The following is a 14,622-nucleotide window of genomic DNA, read 5'->3' on the forward strand; positions in this document are numbered from 1 at the left end:
AGGACTGTCCCCACTTGGCCTTGTTAAACGTATTTGCGCGGTTGCAGCTTCAAAAATACACACCCTTAGTTAAATTCCCTGAATGTGTCCCCCTGGTCAGGGGTCAACAAGTAAAATTACTTGCAGATGCTAGGAGGCGCCCAAAAAGTTTATTCTATCCGAGTCTATATGTGACAAAGTAACAGCCACTGACTGTATGAACATGGCGTTTAGGTCCTAACTTCAGGAAGTCAGCATTAAAAAAAGTTTTTTTCTATCAGGACTGGTGCCCAGAGCAGGACTCATTATTTTTGAAAAGCATGAGATTTGTCCTGAGGTAGCAGTTTTGACCATGAAATGCGCTGTCCAAAAAGTGCACAATAAAGATAGAAATATTTTTTTTGAATACAACCTTGTATGATGTTTACTTCATGTTCTAAAGGTACATTTTAAGGTTTCCAAGATTGTGGAAGAGAGTTCCGAAAGGAGAGGCAACACTCATGAGAAGTCTACGATACGGGAGTTAGAGGAGGTGACCAAGCTGGATGGCATGAGGGTCTCATGGCAAGGTTCGGGGGGGGGGGGGGGGGTATCTGAGGATTGATTAAGAAATGTATGGATAACAACATTTACCTTCTGGATCCATGCTCAAGTCCTGGTAAGGTCCATCCTCGTGGTCCTGAATAAGTTCCCTCATGATTATGGCAAAGCTGTACACATCTCCCTTCTGTGTGCCCTGAAAGGGGAATCTGCCCATCCGCAGAAGCTCCGGGGCAGTCCAGTACAGCTCTGTAACAACATACCAGGTCGCAGAATTAATTTGTCTCCAGCTCACATTTTAACAATTAAATTATACACCTCCCTCCCCCATACATACATATAATAATTTCTTGTAGGGGTACATTTCAACTACTATTGTAACTGCACTAATTATGCGTGAGCCATACTGTAAACAATGACAGCAAGTGACAATCCTATGTTGCTGGGGTCTCATTTACTACTGAAGGCTGTCATAAGTGGTCTAATCTGCCTATGGGGCCTGTCATGGAGGTCTAGTCTGTCTCTGGAGCCACTGGGATTAAGATGTTGCCTAATCATGTAATTTGGGGGGGACACTGCCAAAAATTTGGGGACATGTTTATAATAAGCTGTTTATATGTCACTGTAATGCTGACCCCTTGCCTCACTTTAACTTAGTCACGCCTCTAGATTTTCATATGAGGGGGTGTAGTTTAAGTACTTCCAATATAGTTGCTACTTTCACGAAATATGCCACCGCAACAACCATATTTTTTGTATTGGGACTAAAGCCATCAAGATAGAGTTTTTAGGAGAAATGTCAGCCTCCACAATTGTTAACCTCCCTGGCGTTCAATTTCCCCAGGATTTCTGTGCAAAAAGTGATAACATTTATTTTTAAAACTTTTTTTTTCCTGTAACTTGCCAAAATATGTCAAGCAAGGGTCTAGTATACAGTGCAGGAGAGTATTGATGTGTACGCACGTTTATACTGTACTTCACAGCATGTTTTTATGGACGGATATATCTGTCCATACTGCTAGGGTGTTAAAGAGAACCTGAACTAAAAATAAAAAGTCAAAATAATCATACACAGGTTATGCTTACTTCCTGTGTAGTCTACTCCTTAATCTCTTTCTCCTCTCCTGCGTCCCATTTGCCCACTGTGATCAATGGAATTCTCCGTCCTCCATTTTAAAAATGGCCATTACCCCATAACAGCTTCCTGGTCAGCGCACTGTTAAACTGTAATATCACCCACTTGAGCCATAGGGAAACATGGACATTACCTTGCACATTCAGTTGTAACTGACAGCTACTGAAATATAACTGACTGCAACTGGTATATTTCAGTTCTGACAAAATATTGTCAGAACTGGAAGGAATCATTTTAAAGAACAAGCGACACGCATGCTAACCTAGAAATAAAAAACACATATATAAGTAGATAAATACTACTTCTACCTCTATAACAGATGTATGGTGCTATCCACGTAATGAATCCTGTAAATTTTACAAAGGAAAAGCAGAAAATCCTATTCTAGGCAGTGGCCATCTTGCCAAGCTCATGCTGACATCATATCCTCCCTGACTCTTGTTTTCCCCCCTCCCTTCTCTTGCTCACTGTGTATTCATTAGCTGCCCTCCTCCCAGAGTCTTCAGACACTCCCACTGAGGTGTATACTAGGAACTGCTCTGTCTTATCCTCCAATCACTGAATCACCTCAGCCTTGCTTGTAAACACAAGTAATCAGATGGTGGTTCTGATAAGCAGCCAGGCAGGGAGATAAATGGAAGAGGAGGAATATATTACAGTGGTGCTCAAATACCCCTTTTTAAAATTCGAGTTTGGTCGAATTCGAATAGTAAATTATTCGAGGTCATTCGAATATTCGAGTCGAATAATTTTTACTATTCGATTCGACCTCGGACTTCGAGCTCACTATTCGAGTCGGTATTCGAGCTAACTATTCGAGCTGACTATTCGAATTGGCCTTAAATAGCTTCCAACACTTGTTTTGAGGGTGAATGATGCAAGAAACCTCTTTTTTTCCAAGTAACAACAGCAAGTGATTATGTGGGGATGTTCCTTTAAAAAAAAATGTGGAAAGAGAAGTTGTGTCCTTAATTTTGTTCAGTAGTGTTACTGTATATACTTGTTCTTCTTCTTCTTTATCTTTCTTCTTCTTCTTCTTTATCTTTCTTCTTCTTCTTCTTTATCTTTCTTCTTCTTCTTCTATATCGTCTTCTTCTATATCGTCTTCTTCTATATCGTCTTCTTCTATATCGTCTTCTTCTTCTTCTTCTTCTTCTTCTTCTTCTTCTTCTTCTTCTTCTTCTTCTTCTTCTTCTTCTTCTTCTTCTTCTTCTTCTTCTTCTTCTTCTTCTTCTCCTTCCTTTTCAATATAGTCTTATTCTTCTTCACGTATTTCTCTTTTCAATTTTTTTTTAAAGAAATGCATCTATTTTTGAGCGTAACAAATAGCTGGTGGGCGCACGCATGTTGGAAGCGCCATTGTATGTGCTCCCTGGCAGTGGAAACACAAAGACAGCAGGAGGTAAATTCAGCAGCAGGAGGAGGAGGATGAGTGTGTGGCAGCAGGCAGTCAATGAGGCAGGCAGCTCGCCGTGACATAATAGCCCTGGTACCTAGCGGTGATACCAGGGCTGTAAATAAACACAACAGGAGGTCCCAGACAGCGGTCGTGCAGCCCACATTGTGTCCAATACACAACTGGGACAACACAGTTTTCAACCCGGGCACCTCAGAAAAATTAAACCTTTTTTTTTTTTTATGGTTTTTTGGTTTTTGGTTTTGCAACCAATATAGCTATTGTTTGACGTAATAGCTGGTGGCAGAGTGGCAGCAGAAGGTAAATCATCTGTGTACCCTGGCAGTGGGAAACACAGACAGACAGCAGCAGCAGGAGGAGGAATGGAGGAGTAGGCGAGCAGCTATTGTTTGACGTAATAGCTGGTGGCAGAGTGGCAGCAGAAGGTAAATCATCTGTGTACCCTGGCAGTGGGAAACACAGACAGACAGCAGCAGCAGCAGCAGGAGGAGGTATGGAGGAGCAGTGTGAGTGTGGCAGCAGGTAGGCAGCGTGACATAATAGCCCTGGTACCTAGCGGTGATACCAGGGCTGTAAATAAACACAACAGGAGGTCCCAGACAGCGGTCGTGCAGCCCACATTGTGTCCAATACACAACTGGGACAACACAGTTTTCAACCCGGGCACCTCAGAAAAATTAAACCTTTTTTTTTTTTTTATGGTTTTTTGGTTTTTGGTTTTGCAACCAATATAGCTATTGTTTGACGTAATAGCTGGTGGCAGAGTGGCAGCAGAAGGTAAATCATCTGTGTACCCTGGCAGTGGGAAACACAGACAGACAGCAGCAGCAGGAAGAGGAATGGAGGAGTAGGCGAGCAGCTATTGTTTGACGTAATAGCTGGTGGCAGAGTGGCAGCAGAAGGTAAATCATCTGTGTACCCTGGCAGTGGGAAACACAGACAGACAGCAGCAGCAGCAGCAGGAGGAGGTATGGAGGAGCAGTGTGAGTGTGGCAGCAGGTAGGCAGCGTGACATAATAGCCCTGGTACCTAGCGGTGATACCAGGGCTGTAAATAAACACAACAGGAGGTCCCAGACAGCGGTCGTGCAGCCCACATTGTGTCCAATACACAACTGGGACAACACAGTTTTCAACCCGGGCACCTCAGAAAAATTAAACCTTTTTTTTTTTTTTATGGTTTTTTGGTTTTTGGTTTTGCAACCAATATAGCTATTGTTTGACGTAATAGCTGGTGGCAGAGTGGCAGCAGAAGGTAAATCATCTGTGTACCCTGGCAGTGGGAAACACAGACAGACAGCAGCAGCAGGAGGAGGAATGGAGGAGTAGGCGAGCAGCTATTGTTTGACGTAATAGCTGGTGGCAGAGTGGCAGCAGAAGGTAAATCATCTGTGTACCCTGGCAGTGGGAAACACAGACAGACAGCAGCAGCAGCAGCAGGAGGAGGTATGGAGGAGCAGTGTGAGTGTGGCAGCAGGTAGGCAGCGTGACATAATAGCCCTGGTACCTAGCGGTGATACCAGGGCTGTAAATAAACACAACAGGAGGTCCCAGACAGCGGTCGTGCAGCCCACATTGTGTCCAATACACAACTGGGACAACACAGTTTTCAACCCGGGCACCTCAGAAAAATTAAACCTTTTTTTTTTTTTAATGGTTTTTTGGTTTTTGGTTTTGCAACCAATATAGCTATTGTTTGACGTAATAGCTGGTGGCAGAGTGGCAGCAGAAGGTAAATCATCTGTGTACCCTGGCAGTGGGAAACACAGACAGACAGCAGAAGGGCAGTACACAGCAGCCCACTGTAGGTGTAAAATGTGTGGCTGCAGGCGACGTAATAGTCAAAGTGAACCAGGCTGGCTTAGTGAGCAGGAGCCAGGAGGTGGTAAAGGGTGGTAAGGCACATTAACGATGGTTCCGGCAGCCAGTTCATGTCCCCCTCTCGCCGACAACAGGGGCCAGGAACTCGCCTTCCACCCACGCCTGGTTCATCTTGAGAAACGTCAGTCTGTCCACAGACTTGTGAGACAGACGTGAGCGTTTCTCGGTGACCACGCCACCAGCTGCACTGAAGCAGCGCTCGGACAGCACGCTGGAAGGGGGGCAGGACAGCACTTCCAGGGCGTACTGCGCCAGCTCGCTCCAGATCTCCATGCGCTTGACCCAATACTCCATGGGATCAACAGGGGCATCGCTGTCAAGCCCGCTGTACGACCCCATGTAGTCAGCCACCATGCGGGTCAGGCGCTGGCTGTGACCGGAGGAGGATGCTGCTGCATGCATCTCCTCTCTAGTCACTGCTGCCGGAGCCTCTACAGTCCTGTAGAGCTCGTGGCTGAGAGACAGCAGGTCTGTGGGGCGCTTGCTGCTGCTGGATGCAGGCACCTGCTGCTGCCTCTGTGCTGGCTGCTGGACAGTGGGGGTGGAAGGCTGGGGGAAGGCTTCCTCCAAGCGCTCAACAAGGGCCTGCTGCAAGCTCCTTATTTGTTGCGCTGGGTCTCCTCCTGCAGGCGGCAGGAACTGGCTCAACTTCCCCTTGAGGCGTGGGTCCAACATCATGCTGATCCAGATGTCCTCCCTCTGCTTCATCTGGATCACCCTGGGGTCCCTGCGCAGGCACGTCAGCATGTGCGCTGCCATTGGGAAGAGGCGGGCCACGTCTGCTGGCACATCGACGTCAGTGCTGTCCTCATCCTCCTCCTCTGCTGCCTCATCCTCTCTCCACCCCCGCACCAACTCAGCTGCGCTGTGCTGATCCCCCTCATCAGCAGCCAGGTCAGGGACCTCCACCAAGTCCTCCTCCTCCTCCCCCTCAGAGGTGGACTGCGCAGCTGGTTGCCGCTCCTGCTGGTCCAAGGCTGCCGCTCCCTGTTCCAGCAAAGCATCGAGGGCCCTGTTCAGCAGAGAAACCAGGGGCACCCACTCGCAGACCATAGCATGGTCCCTGCTCACCATGTTTGTGGCCTGCAGGAAGGGAGCCAGCACTAAGCACACCTGCTGCATGTGCCTCCAGTCATCATCGGGGACGATGGACGGGAAGTTGCTGGTCTTGTCCCTTCTCAGAGCTGCGGAAACAGTGGCCAGGGCAAGGTACTGTTTGACAGCGTGCCTCTGTTCAACCAGACGCTCCAACATCGCCAGGGTGGAGTTCCAGCGAGTCGGAACGTCAAGGATCAGCCGATGGCGTGGCAGATCCAGCTCCTTTTGCACGTCTTCCAGGCTCGCACAGGCTGCAGCCGAGCGCCGGAAGTGACGCACAACATTCCTTGCCGTTTCCAGCAGTTCGCCCATCCCCTGGTAGGTGCGCAGGAACTTCTGCACCACCAGGTTCAGCACGTGGGCAAGACAGGGGATGTGGGTCAGGTTTCCCCTGTGTATTGCGGCAACCAGATTGGCCCCATTGTCGGCCACCACCTCTCCGACTCTGAGGCCTCTGGGGGTCAGCCAAATCCTCTCCTGCTCCTGGAGTTTGGCCAACACATGGGTTGCCGTCAGCTTGGTCTTCCCAAGGCTGACCAAGTGCAGCAGCGCTTGGCAGTGGCGGGCCTTCACGCTGCTGCTGAGGCGGGGGGTTTGGCCAGGTGTGCCGGAGGATGGCAGAGGATCGGAGGAACCTGCTGCAGTTCCCCTGAGCCTGCGGGGTGGCACCACCCACTGTGTTGCTGCTGCTGCTGTGCCCGCTGCTGCTCTCCCATCCTCACCCCCTTCCACCAAGCTGACCCAGTGGACAGTGAAGGACAGGTAGCGGCCTGTCCCGAAGCGGCTGCTCCAGGAGTCCATGGTGACGTGGACCCTTTCACCAACCGCGTGCTCCAGCCCTCGCTCCACATTGGCCATCACAAAGCGGTGCAGTGCAGGAATGGCCTTGCGGGAGAAAAAGTGTCTGCTGGGGAGCTGCCAGTCTGGGGCTGCGCAAGCAAGCAGCGCACGAATGTCGCTCCCCTCCTGCACGAGCGTGTACGGCAGGAGTTGGGAGCACATGGCCCGTGCCAGCAAGCCGTTCAGCTGCCGCACGCGACGGCTGCTGGGAGGCAGAGCCCTAACCACCCCCTGGAAGGACTCGCTCAAAAGGCTCTGGCGTGGCCTTTTGCTGACACGGGAATCAGCAGACACAGCAGAGGAGGCCACTGAGGACTGGCTGCCAGAACAGGCCTCAGTGTCGGCGGCAGGAGTTGCAGAGGGGGGAGGAGCAGTGCGTTTCCGCACTCCTGCTGGTGCTGCTGGAGGAGCAGGAGGGCGGGTGGCTGCTGTTGCTGCTGCTGCTGCTGAAGGCTGTGCAGTGATGGGTGTGGTGCCACTGCCAGCACCAGATGCCTTCAGCCTCTGGAACTCCTCATGCTGGTGGAAATGTTTAGCCGCAAGGTGGTTGATGAGCGAGCTGGTGCAGAACTTTAAGGGGTCTGCACCTCTGCTCAACTTCCGCTGACAGTGGTTGCAAGTGGCGTACTTGCTGTACACAGTGGGCATGGTGAAATATCGCCAGATTGGTGACTTAAACATCCCCCTACGGCATGGAAGCGCTGCTGCCTGTCTCCCTGTGGTGGTTGGGGGGGGGGCTTGGGTGCGGCTGGTGGTGGTACTGGCTGATGCTGCTGCTGCTGAGCCTGAGACACCAGCAGGGTGTGGGACGCTGCCAATGCTTGCAATGATGCGCCTCCTTGCAAGGCCCACAAGCGCATCCTCCTCCTCCTCCTCAGAGCTGCTGAGGACGACATCCCCTGGAGGTGGTGGCACCCAGTCTCTGTCTGTCACCGGGTCATCATCATCCTCCCCCTCCTGAAACATGTCCTGCTGGGATGAGGACCCCCCAAACTCCTCTCCTGATGCATGGATGGGCTGCTTGACTGTCGCCACAGTCTTGCTGTCCAATCCCTCATCCCCCAAAGTGCCCATCAGCATCTCCTCCTCAAGATCGCCAACAACAGCAGACAATTTACTCATGATGCCTGGGGTCAAAAGACTGCTGAATGACAGGTCGGCGAGTGACGGTGAACTGGCCTCCTCCCCAGACCCTGCTGGGCGGCTGCTGCGAACAGGGGTGGTGGTGGTGGTGAGGGTGGAGGCCTCGGATGCAGAGCTGATGGCGGGCTGCTCATCCTCCGTCATGAGTTGCACCACAGTGTCTGCATCCTTTTCCTCAATGGGACGTTTCCGACCCGGCTGGAGGAAAATGGGAGCAGGTGCTACACGCTGCTGCTGCTGTGTCTCTGCAGCGTGAGTTGCAGATGCTCCTGCTGGGCGGCGCCCAAGGCGTCCACGGCCAGTGGCTATGGGAGGAATGTTAGCCACTGACGCTGCTGCTGCGGAACTGTGCATGGTGGCGCGCCCGCGGCCGCGGCTTGCCACAATGCTGCTCCCTCTCCTCCTGATTCCCTTGCTGCCCTTCCCCTTGCCCAAACCGCGCTGGCTGCCACTTCCAGACATCTTCAATGTTTTGGGCGTATAGACAAAAGTTTTTTAAAAGGGCGGGTGAAAAGTGGGGTACTTTAATGGAGTGGGTTGGTTGGTGAGGTGACTGAGTGAGTGTCCCCTAGTACAGTAAGTAAGTAGTAACAGTCAGGAAGTACAACTAGCAGTTACAATAATCAGTAGTAATCACAAGTAAATTTAGTGTGTGTACACTCAGACAGTGAGTGCCCGCACGCAGGAGCTAGTAGCCTATGAACACAGTGACTGAGTGTCCTAGACTCCTAGTACAGTAAGAGTAAGTAGTAACAGTAAGTAGAACTAACTAATTACAATAATCAATCAGCGATCAGAAGGAAATGGAGTGTGGGTGGTGTGTGTACACTCAGACAGTGAGTGCCCGCACGCAGGAGCTAGTAGCCTATGAACACAGTGACTGAGTGTCCTAGACTCCTAGTACAGTAAGAGTAAGTAGTAACAGTAAGTAGAACTAACTAATTACAATAATCAATCAGCGATCAGAAGGAAATGGAGTGTGGGTGGTGTGTGTACACTCAGACAGTGAGTGACCGCACGCAGGAGCTAGTAGCCTATGAACACACAGTGACTGAGTGTCCTAGACTCCTAGTACAGTAAGAGTAAGTAGTAACAGTAAGTAGAACTAACTAATTACAATAATCAATCAGCGATCAGAAGGAAATGGAGTGTGGGTGGTGTGTGTACACTCAGACAGTGAGTGCCCGCACGCAGGAGCTAGTAGCCTATGAACACAGTGACTGAGTGTCCTAGACTCCTAGTACAGTAAGAGTAAGTAGTAACAGTAAGTAGAACTAACTAATTACAATAATCAATCAGCGATCAGAAGGAAATGGAGTGTGGGTGGTGTGTGTACACTCAGACAGTGAGTGACCGCACGCAGGAGCTAGTAGCCTATGAACACACAGTGACTGAGTGTCCTAGACTCCTAGTACAGTAAGAGTAAGTAGTAACAGTAAGTAGAACTAACTAATTACAATAATCAATCAGCGATCAGAAGGAAATGGAGTGTGGGTGGTGTGTGTACACTCAGACAGTGAGTGCCCGCACGCAGGAGCTAGTAGCCTATGAACACAGTGACTGAGTGTCCTAGACTCCTAGTACAGTAAGAGTAAGTAGTAACAGTAAGTAGAACTAACTAATTACAATAATCAATCAGCGATCAGAAGGAAATGGAGTGTGGGTGGTGTGTGTACACTCAGACAGTGAGTGACCGCACGCAGGAGCTAGTAGCCTATGAACACACAGTGACTGAGTGTCCTAGACTCCTAGTACAGTAAGAGTAAGTAGTAACAGTAAGTAGAACTAACTAATTACAATAATCAATCAGCGATCAGAAGGAAATGGAGTGTGGGTGGTGTGTGTACACTCAGACAGTGAGTGACCGCACGCAGGAGCTAGTAGCCTATGAACACAGTGACTGTCTGACTGAGTGTCCTAGACTCCTAGTACAGTAAGAGTAAGTAGTAACAGTAAGTACAACTAACTAACAATAATCTATCAGTAATCAGAAGGAAATAGAGTGTGTGTAGTATGTACACACAGTGAGTGAGTGCACACACGCAGGAGCTAGCTAGTAGCCTATAAACAGTGACAGTCAGTGAGTGTCCTACTCCTAGTACAGTATAACTACAATACTATTAGTAAAGGACAGCAGAAATACTGGTATAGATGAGAGAAATAAACAGAGGACAGCTGCCCACAGAGGCAAGGCCCCCCTGAGGCCTAAACCTGTAAGCTTGCAGCAGCTGCCTGTCTCTAATGTAACACACAAGCTACTAACTAAAATACAATGTCTATCTAACTAACAACAATATAGGTGTATATGGCAGGTGTAGGTGAGCAAAAACGCTAGGTAAATGATCACAATAGAGCACTTGCTAAGCCAAAGCACAAAGGAGCAACTCTCTCTCTGTACAAGTCTCAGGCAAGCATGGAGAAACGGAACATGGCGGCCGCTATTTATAGGGTAGGGGCTGGCCAGGGTCCCCCTCTGTGATTGGCTGCCGTCAGAGGGCCTGGGAGCCCTCTGATTGGCTCTAAGGACATCAATCTGGGCTATGACGCTATTCGAGCTCGGTACCGAGCTCGAATAGCGCCGTTTGCTCGAATAGCTCGAATAGTGAATGGGCTATTCGAGTGTACTCGGATAGCCCATTCGAATAGCTACAGCTATTCGGAGCTCGAATACCGAGCTCGGATAGCTGAAAAAGAGCTCGAATATTCGAGCTACTCGAATATTCGAGCTCTGCTGAGCACCACTAATATATTATAGATAAAAAGGACTCCCAGCATTCAACTCTTTGGCACTGTTTGGCACTAGGGTCAGTGCTCCTTAAGTATGCGATAACTCCAAACCATAACAGCAGAAAACGTTTTGCAAGTTTTGAATGCAGGATTAGCATCTTTATCACTTAATACACCCAGACCAGTTGCTGTTGAAATTTGATTTTTATGGTGACAATACCGCTTTAAGAAGAAAATGGTGAGCTTGTGAGTGGAACTGACGGTGAAATTAGTATATAATATTCATTTGCAGCTACGTCATCTGTTTATTTTAAATAATTTTACTCGCTTCAGGTTCCCTTTAAGTACAGGCTTCCTTCAATATTGCAAGTATTTGTGACCTACCAGAGTAGTTGACGCTCTTCAAAGTGATGTCTCTGTGCGTTGTGCCATGTTTGAACTCCCACAATGCAAAGCCAGAGAGTTTGACTTGCATTCGACTGTCCACTAAGCAGTTTGTGGGCTTCAGATTTCCGTGGGAGATCAGGGGGCTGCTGTGGATAAAGCCCATACCCTGCAGAGGAAAAAAGCAGAGTCCAAAAGACAACAAAGGTCACTTAGTTTAGCTGCAGAGTGATGCTGATGTGTTATGTGCAGCTGGTAGTTACATACAGACAAACACATTTTAGTTGAGGCCACATTGCACTTCACTCAGCAATGCAGATGGCCATGTGTTGTACACAAAAGCATGGCATTTGCATTGGTCTCTGTTGCAGTGTTGCCAACCCGTTATTTTTTTACTGACAAATACCTACAAATTTACTGACAAAAGATTGTTTTTACTGACAAAATCCCCCAGAACAGGTAGCCAGGGGTAGAGATTGCCCCAGAACAGGTAGTCAGGGGTATATGTGCCCAGTATATGTAGGCAGGGATATATGTCCCCAGTATATGTAGCCAGAGGTATATGTGCCCAGTATATGTAGCCAGAGGTATATATGCCCAGTATATGTAGCCAGGTGTATATGTGCCCAGTATATGTAGGCAGGTGTATATGTGCCCAGTATATGTAGGCAGGGGTATATGTGCCCAGTATATGTAGGCAGGGGTATATGTGCCCAGTATATGTAGGCAGGGGTATATGTCCCCAGTATATGTAGCCAGAGGTATATGTCTCCAGTATATGAAGCCAAAGGTATATGTCCCCAGTATATGTAGGCAGGGGTATATGTGCCCAGTATGTATAGCCAGAGGTATATGTCCCCAGTATATGTAGTCAAGGGTATATGTGCCCAGTATATGTAGCCAGAGGTATATGTCCCCAGTATATGTAGGCAGGGGTATATGTGCCCAGTATATATAGCCAGAGGTATATGTCCTCAGTATATGTAGGCAGGGGTATATGTCCCCAGTATATATAGGCAGGGGTATATGTCCCCAGTATATATAGGCAGGGGTATATGTCCCCAGTATATGTAGGCAGGTGTATATGTGCCTTGTATTTGTAGTCGGGGGTATATGTAGCCAGTATATGTAGGCAGGTGTATATGTCCCCAGTATATGTAGGCAGGTGTATATGTCCCCAGTATATGTAGGCAGGTGTATATGTCTCCAGTATATGTAGGTAGGGGTATATGTCCCCAGAATAGGTAGCCAGGTGTTCCCCCAGCAGGAGGGGAGCAGCGCAGAGAAGGAGAGCTGTGGGCACAGCGGGGAAGGGGGGGAAGGGGGGGTCTCCTCCCTCCTTCCCTCACCTTGGGGCTCCCCCTCACTCGCTCTCCCCTCCAGAACTAAGTGTTGTGCGGCGGCTGACAGTGGGAGGGACTTAACTCCGTCTCGTTGCAGGCATGGGATGTTCTAATGGATTTGCCGCTACTCTGGTCTGGTCCAGGGCGGCATCAGAACTTCCGGCGCTTGGAACGGCGCTTGGAGGTAAGTTCCACCCGCTGCCAGCCGCCACACAAAACTTACTTCTGGAGGGGAGAGCGAGGGATGGAGAGCCCTAATGTGAGGGAAGGAGGGGGGAGATGTCCCCCTTCCCCACTGTGCCCACAGCTCTCCTTCTTCTCTGCGCTGCTCCCCTCCTGCTCACAGGGCGGGCCGTTTGGCCGCCCTTACAGATGCTGCTGAATTCCTTACGGAATTTATGAGCAGCTAAATTTCTAACAAGATTTACGGTATGGCGGTTGGCAACACTGCTCTGTTGCAAAGTTGCCTCATTCAACCAGAAATGGATTAAGTTGAAATAGGGCCCTATCTAAGATAGCAGTTCAGGCCCACCACCTTGTATTTAGAGATGGCCCGAACGGTTCGCTGGCAAACTTGTTATTGCGATTTTCTGCTGTTCGCGGCGAACTGCGAATGTCAAGAACTGCAAGGGCCAATCCTTGATTGGGTCAATCGCTCAGATTCAGGCACTGGGTCTCGTTGTCACTTTGCGCATAGATACCCATATGTGGATTCTCAATCTATGAACTGACTAGCCGAGAGGAGCGTTTTGACTCCAAAGGATTCACCACACACATACAATTCAAATGCTTGCCACCATGTGCGAGTCAGCGCACGACTAACTATTTTAATACACTGAGAACACTGTAACTTAACCCTTAGCTGTATGCAGGGATCGGCGCTAAATCTGTCTATCTGTGCCCGATTCAAGCTTACGGGTTGTAAATGCAAAATACTATAGAACACAAGGTAACGCTTTCGGAGGAGTGAGTACGATTGTGTATGATTGTGTGAGGGAGAGGGAAGGAGGGAGGGGGGGGGGGGGCCTAGTGTGCGGGTCCATGTGGGAACAAGATGAAGGTAGTAGAGAGAATATTGTTTAACATCATCTAAATCTGCATTGTGGCAATATAGGATAATGAACAGGTTTCACTTACCAGCAATGAGTCCGGGTAACACCTGGCGCCTCGTTGCCATGGTGTCCCGGACCTGCTGTTTAAATATGACAGAGTGGCGTTCCTGAACCTATCAGAGAGCGGGGGCCGGCTCCTGATTTCCCGCCTCACGGGATCACATAATCTGTGCCCAGCTTCCAGTGCGACCATGTTTGTCGCAACTGGATGATGTGGTGGACAGGGAATGGGCGTAGAGTCTTGCCGTCATAATAGGGGCGGCGCACTTGCAACGGCGGAGGTTTCCCCTATGACGTCAAGCGTATGCACTGCGCATGCGTCAGATGTCGTTCGGCCATATTTGTATTGGGAAGAGCTGGCTAAGGCAGCGAATCTCACTGCTGTAGGGGGAAAGGATCATATGGGTGCAATAGTAGCAAATAAATTAATGGTGCACAGTATAATCAAAGTTAGTATTATGCCGGTGTATGATTTATTTATTTTGATAGATTTCTTTGGGGACATTGTGGTTAAGATGTATCTAATAGGTATAGAAAGTTGTGTTATAGTGCCATCTAGTGGGTGATTTAAAACAACAGCATTTTTATAAAGCATCTTTATATTTATATAGAATAAAATACAGTTGTGCAGCTAAAATGTATAAAAGGAATGTCAAATCAATAAAATCACTAAATAGAAGAGTCCCGGGATTAAAATTTGCAAGTAATTAAAAGACAATCTTACTAAACGTATTTCTACCAGTATTTTAGAATAACTAAATATATTGTGATGCAGGTCCAGATAAAACAAGGGGATAAACAACATAATAGGTATGAGTGTGACAATAAAAAAAGGACCTTTACATATAATATTCGTTAAGAGTGGAAAACGTTAAACATCATAATATTGGCTAGTACTAGTATACAACGAGTACAAGAATGATAAAAGAGGCGACCGTTTTAAAAAACCCGCTCCATCCTGAAAAAAAGATGGGACATTTTACTACAGGACCCATATCTTCGACCTACCATCACACGAACACCA

The 14,622-nt window shown here is 48.6% G+C and overlaps 1 protein-coding gene across 1 annotated transcript in view; it reads right to left on the reverse strand.

Annotated features, from left to right (window-relative positions):
- The window catches only part of LOC137536675 (guanylate cyclase 2G-like), a 99,942-nt gene that overhangs the window by 25,219 nt on the left and 60,101 nt on the right, over positions 1-14,622 (reverse strand). The window contains exons 14-15 of the mRNA XM_068258911.1: positions 11,144-11,312; positions 613-768 (exon numbers count right to left, since the gene is read on the reverse strand). Of these exons, the coding sequence (XP_068115012.1) occupies positions 613-768; positions 11,144-11,312 (325 nt within the window). The remainder of the gene's footprint in view (positions 1-612; positions 769-11,143; positions 11,313-14,622) is intronic.

The sequence above is a fragment of the Hyperolius riggenbachi genome, chromosome 10 (assembly GCF_040937935.1).
Source record: "Hyperolius riggenbachi isolate aHypRig1 chromosome 10, aHypRig1.pri, whole genome shotgun sequence".
Taxonomy (NCBI): Eukaryota; Metazoa; Chordata; class Amphibia; order Anura; family Hyperoliidae; genus Hyperolius; species Hyperolius riggenbachi.